The sequence below is a fragment of the Mixophyes fleayi genome, chromosome 5 (assembly GCF_038048845.1).
Source record: "Mixophyes fleayi isolate aMixFle1 chromosome 5, aMixFle1.hap1, whole genome shotgun sequence".
Taxonomy (NCBI): Eukaryota; Metazoa; Chordata; class Amphibia; order Anura; family Limnodynastidae; genus Mixophyes; species Mixophyes fleayi.
In genome coordinates this window covers 244,146,316-244,171,438 of record NC_134406.1, presented here as the reverse complement: position 1 = coordinate 244,171,438, position 25,123 = coordinate 244,146,316, and the positions used below count along the sequence as shown (strand labels likewise).

Sequence of the window (25,123 nt, the reverse complement as noted above, 5' to 3'; positions counted from 1 at the left end):
AATGGCAGTATGTGTGTGCAGTTAAGTGTTTTGTGTCTTCACATTTTCTTTTTATTATAATAATTAAATACAACACATTTAGTGGGATAAATGCTGGCCTTACATACATTTACTATAATAGTTATTTTTCAAATTATTCGTTTTTAGAATCCTATTTTAAACAGTGTTGTTATTTATATATATTTTAAATAAAGTTTATTGTTTATTGAAATATCTATAAGTACAAACTCATCCTGCAAACATTATTATTATTATTATTATTATTATTATTATTATTATTATTATAATAATTGTATTACTTGTATTACTATATTCCTTTTAATAGAGGTATTAGCATGTTAGGATAATCCTAATAAGGATTTAAATAATGTAAAATGTCTTCAAAATAATCATTCACTGAAGGTAGTCACATGTTTTCCAACCAATGAAAATCTGTTTTAGAAATATGGCAAAATTTGTGATGTACCACTTGTGTGATCTCTAACAACTATCAGGCTCCATTGTGTGGCTGTGATGAAGCCTTGCAAACAGGCCAAGCAGAGCATCTGTTCTAAATACCTTAATCTAGGGGAGGAAAGACATAGGTCTGACACCTGCCAATCAGAATAGAGCTGGGGAGGAGCTCAGGATTTAAAGCCTGTTGCTTTCTGTGGATAGGGTGATCGATGTAGGACAAGCTCTGACCTATCAGAGAGGTAACCTATGTTAGGAAATTGTCTGGGTGAAAGCTGTCTGCCATCCTGACAAATAAAGTAGACGACTAATTTAACAGTATATTTAATTGGTTGTAAACATGCTGTCCCATTGAGAACGGCCATTGATCTGAAATGCATTTGGTCTCTTGGGAGTGTTGACGGAACAAATGGTTAGATAATGGATGACAAAAGAGGAATTTTTGCCTTATGACAAGGTGCTCCATCATGCTGGAAAATGCACTGTTCATCACTAAACTGTTCTTGGATGGTTGGGAGAAGTTGCTATTGGAGGATGTTTTGGTACCATTCTTTATTCATGGCTGTGTTCTAGGCAAAATTGTGAGTGAGCCCACTCCCTTGGCTGAGAAGCAACCCCACACATGAATGGTCTCAGGATGCTTTACTGTTGGCATGACACAGGACTGATGGTAGCGCTCACCTTTCCTTCTCTGGACAAGCATTTTTCCAGATACCCCAAACAATCTGAAATGGGATTCATCAGAGAAAATGACTTTACCCCAGTCCTCAGCAGTCCAATCCCAGTACTTTTGCAGAATATCAGTCTGTCCCTGTTTTTCCTGGAGAGAAGTGGCTTCTTTCCTGGCCTTCATGAGACCAGGCCATCCTCCAAAAGTCTTTGCCTCACTGTGCGTGCAGATGCACACACACCTGCCTGCTGCCATTCCTGAGCAAGCTCTGCACTGGTGGTGCCCCGATCCCGCAGCTGAATCAACTTTAGAAGACGGTCCTGGTGCTTGCTGAACGTTCTTGGGCCCCCTGAAGTCTTCTTCACAACTATTGAACCTCTCTCCTTGAAGTTCTTGATGATCCGATAACTGGTTGATTTAGGTGCAATCTTACTAGCAGCAATATCCTTGCCTGTGAAGTTCTGTTTGTGCAAAGCAATGATGACTGCACATGTTTACTTGCATATAACCATGGTTAACAGAGAAGGAACAATGATTTCAAGCACCATCCTTCTTTTAAAGCTTCCAGTCTGTTATTCCAACTCAATCAGCATGAGAGAGTGATCTCCAGCCTTGTCGTCGTCAACACTCTCACCTGTGTTAACAAGAGAATCACTGACCTGATGTCAGCTGGTCATTTTGTGGCAGGGCTGAAATGCAGTGGAAATGTTGTTTTTGGGATAACGCTCATGGTCATCTCAAAGAGAGACTTTGAAATTAATTGCAATTCATCTGATCACTCTTCATGACATTCTGGAGAATATGCAAATTGCCATCATAAAAACTGAGGCAGGAGACTTTGTTAAAAATAATATTTGTGTAATTCTCAAAACTTTTGGCCATGACTGTACTTTCTGCCAGTGTCAGGCCTCACCTGTATCATTTACACAAACCCACCTGTGTACTACTTTGCTGGATCTGTTATAAGTTTTGCAGTATCTGTGAATTCTATGTTTAGACACTCACTGTCAATAATTAAACTGCAAATATCCTACTGGCACCATCTAGCTGTACAGGACTCAACAGTCTCCATTGTTAGCTCCATCTGCAATTGTTACCCAGGCTTTGGAATCCTCTCCCCACAATTTGTATTTTCCCTGGGTCATGCTATATCCTGACTGTTTCTCATTCATAATATTTTGACCCAACTTATGCTATATTGTAGCCTCTGGATTGTTCTTTCTAATGTACATCATTTCCGCCATGCAGTTTGAATAACACCTATTCCTTTCTCACCCGCCCAGTCTGTTATTAATACTTTCAAGTACCAGAATGTGGGCTCTTTAACTCATTATGCAAAAATCTACTAGCACAAAGGCATCACTGGAGAAATCACACATTTCTCCAGACAAAAGAAAACAATTTTTTTCCTCACCGCCACCCTCTCATCTAGGGTGTTTTCTGAGGGATCTTCTGCTGTCCTACCACTAAAGCTGACTTCGCAGAGTTACATAATTTAATTGTGGAACTAGTTCTCTGCTGACTTGCAAAATGCCATCAGAGACCTGAAAACTGAAATGTCCGCCTCCTGAGGCGTACTACGGGGCTGGAGGATAAAGTGGGGTACAATTTCAGACTGAAGCATCTCACGACCTGGACTATCTATTGCAAGAAAACGACTTTCTGAAGGACAAACTAGAGGATCGTGAGAATTTGGAAAGTCAAAACAACCTGCGACTGCTAAATGTCCCTGAATCAGTGAAACCTCTTTGGTTTCCCACCTCTCAGACCAACCCATTCAGACTGGACGAGCACACAGGATCCTACGACCCTGTCCGTATATTACAGAACCCACAAGGGATTTTATCTTATGATTGCTTTCTTTCACAACCAAGGATTCAGTACAGGCAGCTGCCAAGAACTTGCCTCATGTACTTTTTGAAGGGGTTCTGATCCAGATTTTCCAGGACCTTGCACCTTCTACAATAGTTAAAAAGCACAACCTCAGAGATGTGACTAGTACATTGTGTGAGAATGGATATAAATATCGCTGGGGATACAGCTTCTGCCTCATTGTTGATGTTGAAGGACAACTAGTCGGCATATGGAACCCAAATGAAGGTAGAGACTTACTTCACCGACTGAATCTTTATCACCATTCTCATGACCCGCCTTCCGATCTTCAGCATTCCCTGCTGCCATGCCCTCCGTGACCTTCAGCCTGCTGTGTACCTGTAGTTGAAATAGTATTGATTATGTTTTGTACTTTCTTTTAGTTCTATCTTGTTTTGCAGAATTGCTATTGGTGTACTCTCTGTTGACTATCTCTATTATGTGATTGTTATGCATAAGTTTATATGTCTCTATGTCACGATCTATTACCTGATCCTCGTTCCAGTGTTAATCATCGCCGTGGTCAGTGTGCAGCCAGTACTTCCACATGTCGACTGCTGTGGAAGCGGCCAATTCAAATCTTTCCCTATTTACAACGCGCTATACTTGTCTGACTCCCCCATGTCTTGTATCCTTTGACCCTTTTGTCTTCATGTGACCTCCTGTTGTAGCCTATTCTGTACTGCATCTGCCTGCCTATGTACCAGTTCCTGGTTTCGTCTGACCTTTCCATTGGATTCTGATTCAGTACTGGGTTGACTGTCTGTGTACCAGTTTCTGGCCATCTGACCTTCCCTAGGACTCCTATCCTTTATTCCCCCACCACTGTGCTACGCCTGATGGCAGTCCAGAGGACCGAGGCCTGCGAGTTCCTGACAATGAAGCCTATCCTGCCTTAAAATAAAAATATCAAAAGCGAAATAACTAAAGCAGAAGTCGTGAATTAAAGTGATATTAAAAACTTCTGGGTATACACTTTAATCTCTCTATTACCATTTTATAATTCCTAATAGAAGCAGCTTGGGTTGAGTTGTGTTGTTGTATCACTTTGCTGTTTTTGGCTGCTAACTAAACTTTTTTGTCTGAGTTCTCACTCTTATAGCAGCATTTTGTAAATTTTGAATAATTTATAACATTTTTAATGGTTTATATAATTATAGGTATAGATATATCAGCAACAACCAATTGAATCTTGAATCTGAATCAGTTATTCAGGGTTGAAAGGATTGCTTTCAGTGTCTAGCCTGATCCCCAGCCAGTGTTGTTTCTAACTTTTAGTATATTGAGTGAATTGCTCTCTCTCTCTATTATTGCTCAACTGTTTCTAGGGGCTAATCGGAGCTCATCCATCTTTTTGTTAAAATTTAATTTAGAATGTAATGATTCATAATATTCTAACCATATCTAGAAAAAGGTCTCTAATAGGAAATATTAGATACATCATATCTGGAATAGGTATACCCAACAAACACCAAGCGCGTTTCACTGACAGTGCACAAAATGTACAGTATATGGTAGGTGATACCAACTTTTAAGCATGTCTAGAAACACAATGTCAATATCAAAATCACTGGGATTTTAATCTTATTAGGAACAATAAAATATTATCGGTAGCCCCAGCAGTAGATTCAGTACTTGCTGTATATGGTTTCTTAACACTAAGTTTTCAGTCTAAGTTTATGTATGTACTGGTATATGTTCACTGAAAATGTTCAAATTGACTGCATATTGTTGCTTGAAATCAATTCATCAAAGCGGTATAAAAATGAGTTAAGTTTGAGAAAGTAGCACAGGTTTGGGCATGTATTAGCAGGTTCGTCATTGTTTCAGCCTGTCTGACCATGTGCGAACTAGAGCTCAAACACATTTGAGCTTAAATTTACACATTGTAACAGTTTTTAATTATGAATGTAACGGGGCGGATGGTCAGCACCCCAGAAGTAGGGTAAGGAATGATTCTACAGGGCCGCCCAGTACTTTTGAAATTAGGCAAGGAACACAGGGCTAAAACTGAATAAACTCTTGGGTTTATTACCTTTGCTTGTGGCATAAGGTTTTACCACAGCGGCAAATAAGTAGCGGTAGTGAAGGGAAGTAATACCACGATACCATCAATATGCAGTGTTATTCAACATGTTGCAAAATAAATAACATTTTAGGCATTTTGTTTCAAACATATCAGCAATATTCAAACATAAACCACTATAATATAGGTCACTGAGATATATATCTCAGACACGGTGTTTCAGTGAAATGGGTTTCACTGAAAAATTACTTTTGAGAAAATCAGTTGCTAACGAGTTAATCATACAATAAATGTTACTGCAGCAGATTATCTAGAGAATTCAAACACTATAGAATTTTAGTGCAATTATACAACAGAGAATCCGTAGAGATACAACAAGGATTAATCCAGCTTGTTCAGGTTAGATGTTTTATCAGAAATTAATGTAGATTAGGAACACTTTACAATAGACAGAACCCATGGTGGTAAATTGTAATCCACAGGTTAAAGCTAAGTTTCAACTGTACACATGAAACCTATTTATATGTACAAGAATAAATAAATAATGATCTTTCCCAGCAAATGTAGAGTTAAACAACTTGCAATTTTCAACCATTTTAGGCAGTTTCACAAAAGAAGCAAACTTCAGATGCAATATAGCCAAACTCTTGTGACAAATGATTTCTCGCTATGTCCCTTGCACACTGCGTCAGTTTGCAGATAAACTTTAAGTACAGCAAATTTGGCTGGAATAAATTTTCACAACAAACAGCACCATAACCTCTCAATAGCAATATTATAGCCCCGGTCAGAGGTTTTAATAACACAGTTTGATGTGTCACTTGTTTCACTTAAATAACTTGAACATGGCATAGCAGAATAACCCATAAACTTATCTATCTTCATATGAGTCCTGCTCACATCTTATGGGCAGTGGCAAGCTAGGCCTTTTCCTGTACTCTAAAGATGCTTCCTTCTGGACTGGCTTTTACAGCTGACTTTTGCATTCTTTTGCTGCAGATATCCCTTAGGCATTAGTTCAGCAACAGCTTTCAGTGGCTTTTTATGGGAAGATCCTCATTATCCCAGCCAGCAGTCACACAGCACAACTCAGTAGCTTCCACAAGTCCATTTTTGCCTCCTCACCTTTCCCCCCAAGAATTTGCTGAAGTCTTCCAGTACATTCTAGCATCAAAATGTTGGGACAGTAATCTGATCACTTGGCATATTTTTTTAAAATTTTGTACATTAATGATTAATTCTACTAAATTATACGCAATTAAGTATTGTTTGAAATAATAATGAATTATTTCAGCTTATATAAGCTATACACATAGGATGCAGTAGAGGTTGGAGACCTTCTCTTAAAAGGCACCACAGAAAAAGTGGTCTAGAGATGCAAGAAATGTATCCTAAGATTAAGAAGTCAAGAATGTGCTGTTATCAATAATCTCTGGTTTATCAACGCATAAACTAATAACAAGTACAATCCATCTATTTAAAGTAATGTGATGTGGGGAACAAAGCTGAATAATGAAATATTGAGAATGATGCATGTTCTGACCTTACAGGAATCCTTTCTCGATACAAGTTTACAGGTCACTTCCAGGACATCAGTGTGGAATCTCTTGGCATTGAGAAAGAACAATGGTGCACCAATAGAAATGACTTTCAATTCCTGGAACAATTCCATTGTAAAATACAAAAATAATAGGAGTTAATTTATTTACTTAAGGCACTGAATTATTACCTGTGGGTATGAGTAAACCACTTGCATGCAAGACAAACCAGCAGAGAAGAGACAGGATAAACTTGAAAATAGCTTGATATAAAAGTGATAATGACTACAATCACTAATATACAGTATACTGTATGTAGACATTTCAGGACTTTACCAGAAGTGGAAGACGGCTGAGCTTTAATTGAGAAACAAAACATTGTTTTCTGTGCACATGCGACTTCATGTTTTATAAGTATTTAAAATTACACTGCAACCAGTTTGACATAGTCTAAAATGCAGTGCATCTGGACACACGTGCACCAATATTGTCAAATACTGATAAAAAGTATAATTAGGGCCTGAATTAGAGTTGAATGTATACCCATTGGCTGCACATAAAACCGTGACTCACATAGAATTGCTTTTCACTGTTCGTGCACACAACTTATGGACGTATTTTGAGTTAGGAGTATCTTAGGCTTGCGACCACTTGCACTTGGCGAAACAGGTCAGGGGCGTTCACGTGCAAGTTCATTATAGTGGAGGAGTGGAGATGCAAGTCAACCATGCCCAGAGCCGTAACTTAGAATTCTAGCGCCTGGGACGAGAAAGACAAATGCCACCCACCTAGCCCTCAAAATTAACCTAAAATATTCCTAAATTGCGCCCCCCTTCAGCGTTGCAGCCTGGGCGGTCGCCCCTGTCGCACAGCCCCAGTTACGGCCCTGACCATACCCCTTAGAGATTTTAAGATCGGCCATTTCAGTCAGGTATTGTTTGGTAAAGATAATAATTTAACCACTAGAGAGCAGTGTTCTCTCTTTCTGCAGACAGCATTTCATTTACCTCAGATAACAGCAACATAGCATGTCCCATTCATTACATGCAACTATGCTAGGAATTAAAGTTACTTGTGCAGAACTACTTTTTCCCATATGTTTCCCTGAACATGTATAGACAGAATATAATTTTAACAGGACATATATAGCAAGTAAGCATGGCATACAGGTAACTGAAGGAAACTCTTATGTAAATGACAGATACAAAGTATACAGAAAATATTCAACATATTATCATGCTTAGGGCAATATATAAAGATGCTAGATATTTTGACTACCCTGGTTAGAGAGACTCGGCGGTATATTTACTAAACTGCAGGTTTGCAAAAGTGGAGATGTTGCCTATAGCAACCAATCAGATTCTAGTTAGCATTTATTTAGTACATTCTACAAAATGACAGCTAGAATCTGATTGGTTGCTATAGGCAACATCTCCACTTTTTCAAACCTGCAGTTTAGCAAATATATCCATTAGAGGTGGATGTTGGGGCACATTTTGTAGGACTTACAGTGCTTGACTGCTCAATGTGCTGATATAAGGCAATGTTGGCATTGACGTAAAAGGGAAAGACATAATACATTCTGGACCAGATCCTGAGACAGCAGATTCCACCACCATTAACAAAATATTGATGTCATTTCTCATGAAATAATGGCGTCTCATTCCTCAGACACCTGTAGAATCCAATCCCCCCCCCCACTAACAGTCAAAGCTTTGTGACTAGGGTATTTTGGGGAGTGGATTTGGTAAAATGGGGTGTGACCTGGGCAGACTAAAATGTCCCAATCTGGAATAGTTACTAATATGTTAGTGTTATTTACTGAAATGTTATGGTGTGCGCCACATGCATGTGTAATGTGAAATGAACCAATTACAGGTTCCCATCTAACATAACTAAATGTTGCAGCATATACTACAGAAAGAGCAGGTGTCCTGCATCCTTTCATAAGTTACACATACAGCATAACAAATTGTAGATTTGCATTTATATTTACACAAAAGACAATTTCAAAATGCCTAAATATTTATATATATATAAAACCTTACTGAATGCTCATCTTCAATCTCTGTGCTATTGTCTTCATGCAGGTGCACCATACTCAGTGTCTTTGCTCTGTTAAATGAATGAGACATTGATTAACATAAGGGTTAGTTATCATTTTTAACTTGTAAAGTGTATTTTAGCATTTAATCCACATTGAAACTGACTTAACCAATATGTTCACCCCTATACAGCCCCCCCGTAAAAACTTTACCTCACCTGTGTTTGTCATGTCAGAGTTAAGCTCCCTACACATAGTCATATCTTATTATTTAGCTTGAATGCAGGGCAGACAATTTTTTTTTCATTCTGGCCACACATAAGAGACCACATTGGATGCCGGGCTTGGATCATGGGACCCAGTTAGTGCAGCCGTATAATAGCTGCACACACTGGCAAATGACATTTATTGGCCAATCAGATTGCACCGTCAACACATTCACTCCCCTATTGCCTTGACCAAGTGTCCGTGAGACTAAGTTAATGGGTGTTGGTGGAGTATTTTCACTCACTGACCCACACACTTGAGCTGATATTGATGCCTCAATTTCTACAAATTAGCTTCAAATGATCCATGGTAAGTAATGTGGATTTACATTTCCTTATAGCTGCCATAAACATTGCAAACATTAATTATTTAATTCTGCATTCAAAATAGAGTTTGGACATCACATTTTTGTGGGTAAAATATTGACAAGTTATGATGTTTTGTGTTATGCATCTTACATGAATTTTGCATATCAAAATGGTGATGTCTGTCTTGGGTGCTTAAATTTGCATGTTCAGATGAAAGGATCTGAACAGGTTGGAGGGCAACTAAATAACTAAAATAACTAATTTTTTTCCAGCAGCCGCAGAGCATTTTTTCCTGCCAATCGACTTAATTTTTCCACGTCCTAAGATGTGTTGAACACCAGGCCTCAGCATATACTTCCAAGACATTGAAATGTACAATAATGACATGTAATAAATACAGTCTCAATGGCCATTCACTGATTACTTTAGGTCATAGTTACCTACTCTCCCGGAATGTCCGTGAGACTCACAAATTTTTGGGAGCTCTTCCAGTCTTCCGTTAAACAGGGAAACTCCTGAATCCTGCAAGCTTTGTTGGTGAAGTGGGTGTGGGCAGGGCTAGTCATGTCATCCTGGCCCCACCCCCTGTTATAATAGGCCAAAATTGGTATTGTACAGCAGGGGGCGTGACCTAATGACGCTATTAGCGTGACCACGCCCCCAGGACACAGTTAACTTTTGATATTTCTGGAAGGAAAATCTCAGAAATGTTAAGATGTAAATAAGGCTACATCAAGCAGTATTAGTAAACAGAGGTGGTCCTAAACGGTAGCAGGCTGGTAGACATTGTTCTGAAGTATTTACTTTTTTCCACCACGCATATTTCCAGATCAACCCTCAATCCTACAGTAGTTGGTGCAGGGTGAAGTTACAGGGACAGTTGCAGAACCCAGAATCTGGGCATGTACCTTGTTATGCGCAAGATGGATGATTAAAATTTATTTTGCAGTTCATAAATGACCTTTAAAAACTACACTAAACACTGCAGCTAGTAACTGACTTGCATAATAATTTGCTTAAAAACTGTAGCTGCCCATTAATAGTAATGACAAAAAGGGAAAAAAACATATTATGTGAAATATAATAAAGACCTAGTGAAATAAATAACAGAAAACTCAATTACCTGGTTAATCGGAACACTGCCACTGCCATACTGAACACAACACCAAACAACAGACCAATGTTCGCAGCAAAGCAGACTGTAACCAAATAGGTGCAGACCCATATTACCTAGTTGTAAAGAAAGTTTAAAATAAGGAATCAGAAGAACAGATAAGTGACTGAGAACTGATTTTTGAGAAGAGCTAAAAGTTGGAAGAACTTATGTAAACAGTATGATATAGCAGCAGTCATCATTATCATCATCACCATTTGTTTATATAGCGCCACTGATTCCGCAGCGCTGTACAGAGAACTCACTCACATCAGTCCCTTCCCCATTGGGGCTTACAGTCTAAATTCCCTAATATACACACACACAGACAGAGAGAGAGAGAGACTAGGGTCAATTTTGATAGCAGCAAATTAACATACTAGTATGTTTTTGGAGTGTGGGTGGAAACCAGAGCACCCGGAGGAAACACAGGGAGAACATACAAACTCCACACAGATAAAGCCATGGTCGGGAATTGAACTCATGACCCCTGTGCTGTGAGGGAGAAGTGCTAACCAGTTAGCCACCGTGCTGCCCCCGTATTGTATTATGTTCTCCTGTTGTATAATATCTAAAAATGTTCCCTATCCTGTGTTCAGTAGTACAAAGGCACGGCCATCTTGTTAGTTTTCATACAGTAAGGGTGATCCAACGCAGATGCAACCAAATCAAGTTTGGTCGATTCAAGTCCATTTTTTGAAAGTACACTTGTTTTTCGGCCGTATCATTTGTACCCACTACAGGTCAGGTGTAAATGTCGACTGATAAAGATGACTGACATGGTATAGTCTTTGACCTAAGAACGACAGGTATGTGTGCTAGTGGCTATCGCAGAACAACTGTGTACAACTAAGATATGCTATTAAAATGCGTTATTTGTACAGTACACGTTGAAAGCATTTTTACTTATGCAATTAATGTAAAAAAAAATATATTTGAAAATAACACACAATAATATCATTTATATAAACATTTAAGTGTTGTTAGTTTATTTTATGCTAAAACAAAACTTTTATTTGTTCTGAAGTGACCTTTTATTGAACATACACATGTGTGTATATTGCAGGCTGTTCTGTCTGTCTATGGCAAGAACTGTGTAGACAGAGTGTATATTTCCACCAAAATTCCAATTGAAGCGTATTTTGATATATGCTTGAATTTAAATACTGTCGGAACTACAAGTTGCATGCTCTTTTTAAAAACCTAACTTGGGTGCAAGTTACATCCAGACATTAATCAGGCCCTAAATGTACATTCTCAGTCCCCACCAGCTGATTTAAATAATTTCACCTCAACATATGAAATCTCTTTTTCCGCTTAAATGCAAAACGAGTAGAAAATTCCGCACTTCAGCACCCCCAAACCTCCCCTCATCCAATCAGAATGCAAGGTGCAAATTTTTACAGCCACCAGTTTGGTTTACCAGTAAAGCTGAATACAATTGCACAACAGTATTTATGTGATGTCACAAAAAGAGCATTCGGGCTACTTCAGGTAGTTCAGGCTATCACAGGGACTGTTACAAACATGTATGTGAGCAAATTCCATTACACCATATCTATGACACATGTCCAGTTTTAGGCTCTGTCTTGCTAACATTTATTTCCAAACCAATTCTATGTTTTGAGTCTGAATTTGATGCTGGTTAGACATGGATTGATCGTTTAAATTGAAGCTGAGCACTGTACAACAGGATCCCTTCCCAAATTAGACACAATAAATGGGGGGGGGATTCAATTAACCCGAATTAGCTCAGTGTTAAAGTTATTACCGTTATTATTACAGTAATTTTAACCTGGCTTTCTGCTCGCAGCTAAGCCGGCGTTGAAACTACAGTAATAACGGTAATTAAGCGCATTATTACCATAATAACGGTAATAATGCGCAGGCCGCGTTACGCGCCAATTTACTTATCCCCAATGTTGGGAGCCAAATTAAACAAATCTATCGGTTTGTCCCTCTAGCCGGGAAAGTCCAATCACATGTGAGCATGTTAGTGGGTCTGCTGATGAGTGCGCCCACATCAGATAGATAATGGTCAAATGATGGCCAAAATTTCAGTCATATCTGAAAATTATATCATTGACTTTTGATTTTGGCCAGTTCATTATTGAGCATGCCACTCATGTTGGGGCCACAATAGGCATCAAAATCTGTGTATGTGTGGCTGAACGCAGATGTTTGACTTATTTACAATTAGGAGTCAGAAATTGAATCAAGCAAATTGCAATACATACCCAATCAAATTTATCAACAGTCCAATATTTCTTCAAATCCCGGAACTGTATGAGCATTCCTTTCAATCCCACAACTATTATACTTGCCAAAACACACTGCAATGGAAAGGTGGAGAAGTCAATTCCAATTAAAGTTCACCAATGTTCTAAACACAGAGGAGGCAGTAATTCTGTGGGATGAACCAATATTTATATGAGAATGAATCCTATCAATTTACAGTTCATATGGGCAGTATATTTAACACTCTCATGAAATCATCATCCCCATTTATTTATATAGCGCCACTAATTCCGCAGCGCTGTACAGAGTACTCTCTCACATCAGTCCCTGCCCAATTGGGGCTTACAGTCTAAAATCTCCAAAACACACACACAGACACACACACACACACAGACTAGGGTCAATTTGTTAGCAGCCAATTAACCTACCAGTATGTTTTTGGAGTGTAAGAGGAAACCGGAGGAAACCTACGCAAACACGGGGAGAACATACAAATTCCTCACAGATAAGGCCATGGTCGGGAATTGAACTCATGACCCCAGTGCTGTAAGGCAGAAGTGCTAACCACTACGCCACTGTGCTGCCCACAAGTGTGTTCAGTCCACAAAATGGCTGCTTCCAGGCTGCATTATCACAAAATGGCTCCATCAACTGTGTGACTCACTAAACACCTCAGCAATGCTAGTTGTTCCTAATGACATGGTGCATTTTCACCAGTATTGGCTCAGCTCACAACATGGCTGCCTCTGCTGTGTGAAGTCTACAGGTGTACTTTTAAATCTTTTTTTCCATTATAATTATATCACTTGGGCTATCATGCTTACCATAGGCAACCAGTACAAGAATGGTGCTACAAAATAAATGACCAGGAGGACCAGGATGCATGATACCAGACAGGCTACCTAAAGAATGGACAAAAAGGAAGACTAGGTCAATCAAAATGTCCTGTTGTAATGAGTATTATTTAATAGTTGAGCTGGTCTAATATAGTCAGTAGAGTAATTGTTTTATTTTGTTAGTCTCACACTGAAGAAAAACTACAGTACATATTAAACTTAAACTAATATATAGCGTGATTCTGAAACCTGCCACTGGATATCCCCAGCAGTACGTGGTTTTCAAATCTCTTATCTGGAATCCAGGAAGTAAGTTTATCAAGCTGTGGATTTGAAATAGTGGAGATGTTGCTTATAGCAACCAATCAGATTCTAGCTGTCATTTTGTAGAATGTACTAAATAAATGATAACTAGAATCTGATTGGTTGCTATAGGCAACATTTCCACTTTTTCAAACCAGCAGCTTGATAAAATTTACCACCAGGTGTATTAATTAGTGACTGACTTGTTTATAAATGATTGTTTACATGTTATGATATGTATGATTCTATGAGGAGATCTGGAAATTAACCAGCAATAGTCAGCAAGTAGGACACAACTACAACGAGGAACCTAGCGGAGTCGTTGGTTGTTGTAAAAAGGGCTAGGTGCACACATGATGTGTAACATACACTGTTACTAGGAACTAAGGACGGGTTTAAAAACATTTCTCTGTAATTAAAAATTATTAAACAAGTAAAAGCAATATTTTACAGTAAAGTCAGGGGCAAGCAGAGAATTTTGGAGAACAGGATTCCAAATATAAAAAATACAGTAGAATGGAAACTATCATAGAGACAAAGGGCTAGATTTACTAAGCTGCGGGTTTGAAAAAGTGGGGATGTTGCCTATAGCAACCAATCAGATTCTAGCTGTCATTTTGTAGAAGGTACTATATAAATGAAAGCTAGAATCTGATTGGTTGCTATAGGCAACATCCCCACTTTTTCAAAACCGTAGCTTAGTAAATCTAGCCCAAAGGCTTTTCATGGGTGACATTCCAACCTTACTTATTGTCCAAAACCATATCACATTTCTGATATATACAGATAGATGCTTATAACTGGTTTTATTGGTGAGCGCTGCACCCCAGTCTGACAGTGCATGTATACAAGCAACTTTGGCATCCAAGACTAAACTATGCCCCTGCCACTAGAAAGCTTACCTTACTGAAACAATTACAATGTAAGCAGCATTGCAGAAGGAGGGAGTTGGTGGGTGCTGACCATGGCACCTGTGCAGCCAAGCTTTCCTGAGCCTACTCTCTCTACTGGCATGCAACCAAACTTTCTTGAGCCTCTTCTGTCTATCTGTGTGCAGCCAAGCTCTGAGCCTGTTTTGACTACCTGTGTGCAGCTAAGCTTTCCTGAGTCCAAGACAGCGGCTTCTGCTACCTACACCTGTACTTAAAGCAGCACATTCACCTCCACTTAACCATTGTAATACAAGATGCTGACTGACCTGTGTCTTTGATCCAGTGTTGTATAATAGAAATGAACGTGCTGGGGCTCCTGCATTTGGTATACAAAAGAAAAATGATGGAATGATATTGCTGAGCCCATGAGCTAACAGTTCCTGTAACATATATAAGCAATATACAAATCATATGTTAGTAGCAAGAGATAGTTCTAGAAAATATTTCATTTTTATAAACATTTGATATAAATGAATGATTGTGCACTAGGTTGTTAGCATATGCTCAATTAATGTGTGGACTATATTTTATTGAACTTCAGATATTCTGATGTGAGTGCTGATTCTTCTGCTTATCAATGTTTAAGCTACCCCCAAATGAGCATGCTAATATTTCAACCTTATTTGGCTAAATTTAATTTAGCCAAATAAGGCGTTTCATCCTTCCTGGACTTCATCAGGAATACTTGGCAGAGTTTGAGTGGGGCTGGGGTTTTATGGTGGGTTGCTAGTCCATCCTGTCCAATCGTGGTTGGTGTGGTTGGTATAGGTGTGGCTGGATCTTTGCCTGAAGTTCTATGGGCTGTGTGGGTGTGTGTACTGTCAATCAGTTTGAGGAGGGCTAGGGTCCGTGGTTCGGGTGTGTGTAATCTAGGTGTCACCGGGAATTATAGACCTGTAAACCTAACATCAATAATGGGGAAACAGCTGGAAGCTATATTAAGGGATAGTATTCAGGATTACTTGATGTGCAATAAGATTATTAGTGGGAATCAGCATGGATTTGTGAGGGATAGGTCATGTCAAACTAACCTAGTTAGTTTCTATGAGGAAGTTAGTGGAAACTTAGACCAGGGCAGCACAGTAGATGTGGTCTACTTATATTTTGCAAAGGCCTTTGATACAGTGCCACACAAGAGGGTGGTTTACAAAAACAACAGAACTAGAAATAGAAAACAACATTTGCACTTGGATCAAAAACTGGTTAGAGAAAAGGGAACAGAGAGTTGTGATAAATGGAACATTTTCTAATTGGTCAAAAGTTATAAGTGGAGTACCTCAAGGTTCCGTGCAGTGGCCACTCCTTTTTAATATATTTATTAATGACCTTGATGATGGTTTAGAGAGTAAAGTTTCCATTTTTGCAAATGACACTAAACTCTGTAGGGTAATAAAATCAAAGCAAGATGTAGCTTCTCTACAGAGGGACTTAAATAAACTGGAGGATTGGGAGGCCAAATGGAATATGAGGTTTGGCATAGATAAATGTAAGGTTATACATTTAAGGATCAAAAATAAGCATGCAATCTTTACATTAAATGGGATTAATTTAGGGGAATCTATCAAGGAAAAGGATTTGGGAGTGCTCATTGTCAGTAGACTTAGCTATAGTGCTCAATGTCAAGCAGCAGCTGCAAGGGCAAATATAGTATTGGCACAGATGCAAGGGAAGACAGTGTAATTTTGCCACTGTATAAATCGTTGGTAAGACCTCATCTTGAATATGGAGTACAGTTCTGGGCACCACTCTATAAAAAGGATGTTTTGAAACAAGAAAGGGTTCAGAGAAGGGCGACAAAATTGATAAAGGGTATGGAGCCATTAAGTTATGAGGAAAGGTTAGCCAGTTTAGGCATGTTTACTTTAGAAAAGAGGCGTCTAAGAGGAGATATGATTACTATGTACAAATACATTAAGAGTCAATACAGAGAACTTTCATGGGAACTTTTTACCCCAAGGTCTATACACAGGACATGCGGTCACCCCCTAAGGTTAGAGGAGAGGAAGTTTCACAACCAGCAAAGGAAGGGGTTCTTTACAGTAAGGGCAGTCAAGATATGGAATTCACTGCCAGGGAAGGTTGTGATGGCAGATTCAACAGATATGTTTAAGGGGTAGACACATTTTTAGCAGAAAAGTGTACCCAGGAATATGACCGTTAATAAAAATGAAGGATAGTAATGGATATAGGGAAAAAATAGGACTGCAATATTGGGTCTGGTGGGATTTTTCCAGATTGAAACAGATTGGCGGTTGCTTAATCTGGATCAATTTCAAATATAAGTGAGGGATCGCAGGAGATCCAAAATAGATTGAACTTGATGGACTGGTGTCTTTTTTCAACTTCATCAACTATGTTACTATATTTTTATTGAGACCACAGCTACATAACCGCAACAAAACAAGATACAACACTCCACGTTGCACCACGGAAGCATCCCCTTTGAAATTAGAAGGGGTGTCCACATACTTTTTGTATATAGTGTATATTTGAGATAAAATCCTGATCAATATAAAGACATAAGTTTCCGTAACCCTACTTAGAACCACATTTGGTACCTAAAATGGCAGAGAAGACATAACAATAGTTCTCATTGTGTTAAATACAAATGTCAAACATCAACTCCGTAATCTCAGTCTCAACTTTAAATATATACTTCTAAATATTGCTTTACAATGTTGGAACAAACATGTGAAGTGCCCCAGAGCCCACTCTTGTACATATGATTGCTGTCACTGAGCGATACACTTGGCTTGTTTAAGTGTGACATTGTGTGCATGGTCCCTATATACTAAATCTATAGGGCTTATAATGAGTTATCCCCTTTACATAGCAAAAAACATTTTATGAATCATTTACATATGATTACCCCTGGGCCAAAATGCAATGACTCTAACCTTTTTGTTCTTTTAAACTTTAAGATTCAATGGTCTTTAAAATTTACTGGACAGGATAATTTCACGCAAACATTTCTAGCACAAAGTGGCAAGATAATATAACAACATAATGAAAGGTCTGTAGGCTCTGTTATTTCAGATAACATTACTATTTGCAATATATTACTATAATATTACCTGATTTTCACAAACAGAATATTTTAATTTTTTTGCTGAATTGTAAGCAAGAAATATAGACACGCTATATCCCACCAATGCTACGCCAAATGCCTCCACCACGACATACTGGATAAGATCCATTGGTGGGGCCTGAGGGAGTGGTATCCTGAAATGATAAAATGAATATGAACCAATGTATACAAATAGCATCATTCCACAATATTTTTCTGCTACTAAATAAGGCAGCCATTGAAAGATGAACTGATTATATTTATAGTTTACAGGGGCGGGCTGGACCGGGGGCAGGGGGGCAGCGGGCACCCAGGCCGCTCAGTCTAACGGCTGTTCGGGCCTGCCACCTCCCCCCGTCCTCCCCCGTGGATGAAAAAAATAGGTTAATATTGCCAGCGGCCGCATCGCGTATCATGTAATGCGGCCGCCTATGTGCCTCCTGGGCTGATACCTGCCAGCCCGCCCCTGATAGTTTATCTATGAATAAGATTTTCTCGGTGAATAAGATGTAAAATAGCCATTTGTCACAGTATCCATTGCTAGCATCCTTTAGCTAATGTTAGTAATTTTCTAAGTAAAGTATACAGTAGAGGTAGATTAAGCAGGGTTCTACAAAGCTAAAATAAAGCTGGCCACAGAACCTTCCACTTCAGGGAATGAATGAAAAGGAATTGAAACTAAGGGCCTGATTCATTAAGGGTCTTAAATTAAGAAGTTTCTTATTTCAGTCTCCTGGACAAAACCATGTTACAATGCAAGGGGTGCAAATGAGTTTTCTGTTTTGCACATAAGTAAAATACTGACTGTTTTTTCATGTAGCACACAAATACTTGATAGCTTATTTGTACACTGAAATTTAAAGTTGATATTTGTGTGCTACATGAAAAAACAGTCAGTATTTAACTTATGTGCAAAACAGAACACTCATTTGCACCCCTTGCATTGTAACATGGTTTTGTCCAGGATACTTAAATAAGAAACTTCTTAATTTAAGATCCTTAATGAATCTGGCCCTAAGTTCCTTTCAACAGTGTCATATAGATAAATCCTTAATATTTATATGGGGATTAGGAAGGCAAGCTAAAATAGACCTAAATATGACTTCTCTAAGCATAGGATTACATACAGTATAGCCAAGCCCATTAACTCATATCTTCACTTTTAGTATGACATAATAGAACAAGCCAGCATTAAAAAGAAACGTATATCTGCAATGTAGACTGTAGCTATGTAACTGTATTACCTACTGTAGAAATGTTTAATGATGATTAATGAGCTCCCTACCGTGTGAATGCCTACACCTTGAGGGATTAATTCTGCTCTTTCCTCTCTGAGCAACAAGTGCAGAGAGTGTGCAGTAAACTATTAATGTAATGTGGGGGTATTGATGTAATGTGAAGGAGTAATTGGTATACACAGGCTGGACTATGTGTAAGCACCTGTCTGGAACAAGCGTCCCTGGGGCTGTTAAGGCAGCAGCTACAGCTGTATAAACAGCTCCAATAGCACCTGGACCCAGACGCCACTGTATGCAGAGGCCCCTGGCTCCATTATTATGTCATGTTCCCAATGCTTAAGAACAATATTATTAATTAAACACATGAAGAGGCAGTATTATTAATTACGAGCATCCATGGGGCACTACTATTAATTACCTTCATCAAATGGGCACTTATTAATTAAGATCATCAAGAGGGCACTATTACTAAGATAATCACAGGGGCACTATTATTAATTATGATCATCAAGGGGACACTAATATTAATTTAGATTATCAAAGAGCTTAATAGTGTAGTACATTCAAAACCAAGTGATTCAAAATTGGGTTAGTAACTCTCTCCTTGAATGATGTCACTATGGTCTTGATTTTAGAAGATAGGGGCCCCTATGTTTTAAGTATCCCAGGCCCCCCAAAGCCTTAATCCAATTCTGGTGTCACCACATGTATTGCACAACTTCCTGTCTATCTGATCTGTCTATTTGACCTGCTTACTGACAATATACTGTCTACAACATGAGGCCACTTTAAATTCCCAATCCACCCCTACTTCTTAATATTTAGGTGTATATTTATCAACAGACACAGAGTCTTATTGCCAGTGAATACATATGGTTTTTATTGGTGACAGCGCTTGTTTTCTTTTGGCCAAATACAAGAAAGAGACTATTGCTAACATTACATTAGTATCACAGGCAGTAAGATGACTTTGCACAGGGAAGCCTAGTTAGCAAGTATTGGTACTTGTAGCACTGTAATATCTGTTCTATTACCACCACCTCACAATTTTGAACCTGTTTGACATTTTTGAGCATTTCTAATCTTGGCAGATGATAAATATATAATTACACATGTACTTTCCTCTTCTGTGGGGTGATTGGGGTACGCTTGGAAGCATTTAGCTCAGTTTCTGTCATTGGAAGTGGCACAACTTTGACCCCCTGTGGATACACCATCTTCATGCGCAGAACTAATGACTGCTCATAGAGATGGCCTCAGTACATGACATCAAAGTTTCTTATTCAGAAGAGAACATTCCTGTCTTTCCAAACTATAAATGAATATGCCTATAAGGCAGAAAAATTAATAACAATAATTTGCAAATCTTTTTATCAACAGGGGGATTTGTTTTTGTTTTTGAACATTTGATTTGAGTCCCTAAATCAATAATAAAAAATACATAAATAAAGGGGTCACTTATCTTTACCGAATATTATTATAACTATGTAAGTAATTACCCTTTTGGAATATGTCCAACAACGTCAAAATCATAAGCTTCGTGCATACTGGTAAAATAACAAGCAACGGAGGCTGCAATTATCTGTGCAAGAAATAGAATATACTACTATTAGTAAACTGCAAGGAATTAATGCCATTAAAACATTATACACATCTTATCTAAAAGGATAATTCCTTCTATAAATAACATATGTAATAAAGTTAATAGCTGTCCAAGAAATGTGTCTGTTTTTATTTTATTTTTGTGACCCAAGAAATACTGTTAAACTGAGAATCTCTGACTTTGTGTCTTGTCCACATATAGTTATGGTGGGAGAAGGGCAGTGACATAGCTGTTGTGTGCACAAGGGTTGGGACAATCAAATAGAACTCTCATCAGCGGCTCAAGCAGAGCTTGCACTACCAGTAGGCAAACCTAGGCGGCAGTCTAGAGCGCCAATGTTCAGGGGGCATCTGATGTCACAGCTAAGCACTATGTTTGGCTTATATTAATCATGAAAGGGTGTAAACCTGGGGCCTGTCTTTAGTACAAGTGGCAGTTTTGTGTATGTGAAGTAGCTGGACGCTATACATTGCAGACTAGATCAGTGTTGGCTAACCAGTGACACTCCAGGTGTTGTGAAACTACAAGTCCCAGCATACTCTTCCAGCAATAAGCTGCTATATATTGGCAAAGCATGATGGGACTTGTAGTTTCAAAACACCTGGAGTGTCACAGGTTAGCCAACACTGGGCTAGGTTGTGCTCCACGTTTCCGTGGCCAGCACCTATTTTATATTTATGTTATATCATGGTTCACATTCTCCCTGGTGACTTATCCACTTTAATTACCACCCAGTGCATAGATTATCTATATTGCTTAGTTTGTCTTTCTCCAATGTAATGTCATTTTTATTATGATATACAGTATGTTCTATTACTATAACACAGTGCAATAAATAGACACTTTTGTTAGTACTCACCAATGTCAAGTCAATGGGAATAACAAATTTGACTTTATTTTTGAATTTTTCATTCAGCTCTTTTGTCATAATGAGCAGAGCGAGGGAGAGAATGGACAACAGCAATGCTCCTATTTTAACCATGTTGATGTTTTTAAAAATGTAGATATAAATCTGCAAAAATAAGAAGGAACCTAAAAATCATTGGGGAAACAAGATGAAACATGTATAAGTCTGTTAAACATGCCAACATTTTTATTTTCCCAGTTAGTTTCCAATTGCAATAACCTAGGCTATGGATGCGGTCACATGTCCAAAGCCTGCAGGAAATCACATGTACAATAGCCAGAACTTTCCTTACTTACCTTTTTTTTGCCACCCCTAGTTACTGTACAGACATGGCAACTCACACACTCACGAAGTGTGATTAAAGAAAGTATTGCTGTCACAATGCCAAGGAAGTACTTCCTCCTGGCCTCCAGCCAATCACAGTTCAATCGGATGTACAGACTTTAGTACTCTGTGAAACCAAGCACTGTATTAAAGTATGTTAGTCTTCCTAGCTCATCAGCTTTCAGTAGTAGCAGATCCTGAAAATGCATGGAACACAAGCATAGGATTTCACTATCTATTATTATTCTCTGAGCTTTTTATGTTTATATTAAAAATTAAATTGTTTTTTTTTTTAAATTGAGATTTAATTCTTCTCCATTCCCGTTGGCAGATCTTTGGTTAGATAAGCCTAGCAGGCAAATCACCGCAACTACCCTACAGAGTATCAAGGACTCTCTTACTATTTGGGACAAGATAATGCTCTTATCTCCAGATACCCTTCTCCCCTCCTTCAATCTCTCTACCATTGCCCTGTCACAACTGATCCCAGATCTCTTTCTAGATTTTTGGCATAGACAAGGGGCTGGGCGATTACAGGATCTTCTGGAGGGTGGATCTCTTCCCCCCTTTTCCCGTTTACAAGCTAAGTATGACATACCAGCCTGAGATTTTTATAAATACCTCCAGATCAGACACTGGATACAATCTTACCCGTCACATCCCCCGACACTGAAGCCTGCCCCCTCCTATGTACGAATGTATATAGTGTCAGTCAGTTAGCCAGACAATGAGATCCAGTAAGGTGTCACACAACGTGACTGTCAAACTTCCATTCTGAATGCAAATGAAAGACTCAATATTCAAATATAATCAATCTGACTGATCCTGATGACTGACAAATTTCCCCCCTCGAGGGGCAAACACAAATATGGGGTCCAGATCATTTGAGAAGAGCACTGGCCCACCTAACAATATCACATTATTATAGGCTCTACACCCTTCCCTCCCCATTATAAATTCCATGTATTATTATTACCATTTATTTATATAGCACCACTAATTCCGCGGCGCTGTACAGAGAACTCACTCACATCAGTCCCTGCCCCATTGGGGCTTACAGTCTAAATTCCCTTACACACACACACACACACAGACAGACAGACAGACAGATTAGGGTCAATTTTGTTAGCAGCCAATAAACCTCCCAGTATGTTTTTGGAGTGTGGGAGGAAACCGGAGCACCCGGAGGAGAGCCCGCAAACACAGGGAGAACATACAAACTCCTCACAGATAAGGCCATGGTCGGGAATTGAACTCATGACCCCATTGCTGTAAAGCAGAAGTGCTGACAACTAAGCCACCTTGCTGCCCCAGACATACAGTACGCACTTATATAGCATAATCAGCATGTTTAGCTTTCTGCACAATCTAATATGCAGAGCCTTATCTGGTGCCCAATCTAATAGGTAGACCCATAGCTGGGTGCACCTATGTAGGATACACGATCAGAAATAGCTGTAGCTAGTAAATCACTTAAATGCACATCACATACATCACAGAGTGTAAACTTACATAAAACATTCCTAACGGTCCTGATATATAAGGAATCTTCATTCCTAGTAGGAACTTTACTTGTGATGTCACCACATGAGTAGCTGCCCCAGTCGTCATCGCGCTGACTACAGGCTCGGATAATAGGAAGGTTGTGCAGCCCAAATGCAACAAAAACATGGACATCTATTAAAGAAAGGAGAAGAAATACAGTGGGAGAACATCAGCATTTCTGGAAGTGTCTCTGTGTCAGTAATGTGTCAGTAATGTTCTAGTCTCTAAAAGTTATCTGGAACCGATGATTGGTGTAAAACAGTTCACTCATTCAGCTATTATGTGGGTGGTAGAGTGATCAGCATAGTTGTCTTACAGTGATGGATTCAAAAACCCAACCAGAACCATCTGTGGCATTACTAATAATATTGTGGGGAGACAGTGTCCTTATGCTCTATTAGCTGCTTTGATATTATATATTGTCTCCAGGGACAACTGTTGGTTAGCTGAATACATTGCCTCTGATTCTCCTTTCTTATATCCACTGGATCAGTATCGCTCACTATCATATACCTTCTGACTCTATTCTTTCCACGTTCTTGCATCTATTGCCCAGGAGTCCTCCAGTAGTGATTCCTGAGTGATGCTATGGGGTAAATTTATCAAGCTGAGGTTTTGAAAAAGTGGAGATGTTGCCTATTATAATAGTGAACTAAATGAATGATAACTAGAATCTGATTGGTTGCTATAGGCAACATCTCCACTTTTTTTAAACCTGCTGCTTGATAAATTTACCCCTAGGACTTGCCGGCTCACTCATTCTCAGTGGAACTGAAAACTCAGAATAGAGTTCTATTCAACTAATGAAACAAACATTTCCCATGCAGACAAAAAACAAAAGTCAATGAGTCTTGCCTCCAACAAGGTACACACCAGCAATACCAATACTACTACCAGCAGTAACACTTTCATATACTGGTTGGTCCAATAATGATCCCTATCACCGGCAGGATTTTGACATTCAGATGTCAAACCTCCCAATGTATCTCTTTCCTTTTCCTTCTCTACTAAAATAAAAAAATGTACAACACTGATACAATTACCACTAGAAATAAACAGTATAACAATATATAATAGATGCTCAATCCTGCCAGCAAGTGGAATTTTAAAAAACTGGTTATTAATTAAGCATCTGATAACTCTTGAATGTGTTCGCAGTACATCTAGGGCTTACTTTGTAATTTACCAAACACTTATTGTCTGCAGCCCTCGGGACCCGAAAGGGGATTCTTAGTAGCAAACGTATCTCATACAGCAGCTGTATAAAGAGTCGGGGTATTGTACAGTAAGAGCGTGCCACGGACGAGCACACACATCCTTACGATTTAAGCTCTGGACATAATAAGGTCAGGGCCGGATTAACCATAGGGCTAACTGGGCCACAGCCCAGGGGCCTATGGCATCCAGGGGGCCCTTGAAAGTGCTCAGCAGCAGTATTGATCGGTCGGGGTCGGGGGCGCCCCCGGCGCGATCAGTACTACTGAGCACTTTCACTGCGGTCCTTCCCCAGCAAGCTGTAGTCTCCTTACTGAGGAGATCTCGTGAGTCTCACTCTCACGAGATCTCCTCAGTAAAGAGCGTACAGCGCGCCGGAGAAGGAGGTAAGTGCCGGGGGAAAGGGGGGCGGGCAGCTCGGATCACAGAGGGGAGGGCCCTCACGGGGGAATGGAGGCCCCCTTAGCCCAGGGGCCTCCATTCCCTTAATCAGGGCCTGAATAAGGTACACGTGTTTTAACCATTTCACTTGAACCAGCTACAGGTCAGCTGTAAGTGCCGATTGATAGTAATGACAGTCACGT

General features: G+C 39.2%; 1 protein-coding gene across 2 annotated transcripts in view; it reads right to left on the bottom strand.

Annotated features, from left to right (window-relative positions):
- The window catches only part of SLC26A7 (solute carrier family 26 member 7), a 47,694-nt gene that overhangs the window by 9,482 nt on the left and 13,089 nt on the right, over window positions 1-25,123 (bottom strand). For both annotated transcript variants that reach the window (XM_075213774.1, XM_075213775.1), the window contains exons 4-14: window positions 23,292-23,456; window positions 21,408-21,560; window positions 20,445-20,527; window positions 17,715-17,862; window positions 14,907-15,020; window positions 13,394-13,471; window positions 12,569-12,664; window positions 10,302-10,408; window positions 8,608-8,674; window positions 6,565-6,678; window positions 3,236-3,334 (exon numbers count right to left, since the gene is read on the bottom strand). In XM_075213774.1, the coding sequence (XP_075069875.1) occupies window positions 3,236-3,334; window positions 6,565-6,678; window positions 8,608-8,674; window positions 10,302-10,408; window positions 12,569-12,664; window positions 13,394-13,471; window positions 14,907-15,020; window positions 17,715-17,862; window positions 20,445-20,527; window positions 21,408-21,560; window positions 23,292-23,456 (1,224 nt within the window). The remainder of the gene's footprint in view (window positions 1-3,235; window positions 3,335-6,564; window positions 6,679-8,607; window positions 8,675-10,301; window positions 10,409-12,568; window positions 12,665-13,393; window positions 13,472-14,906; window positions 15,021-17,714; window positions 17,863-20,444; window positions 20,528-21,407; window positions 21,561-23,291; window positions 23,457-25,123) is intronic.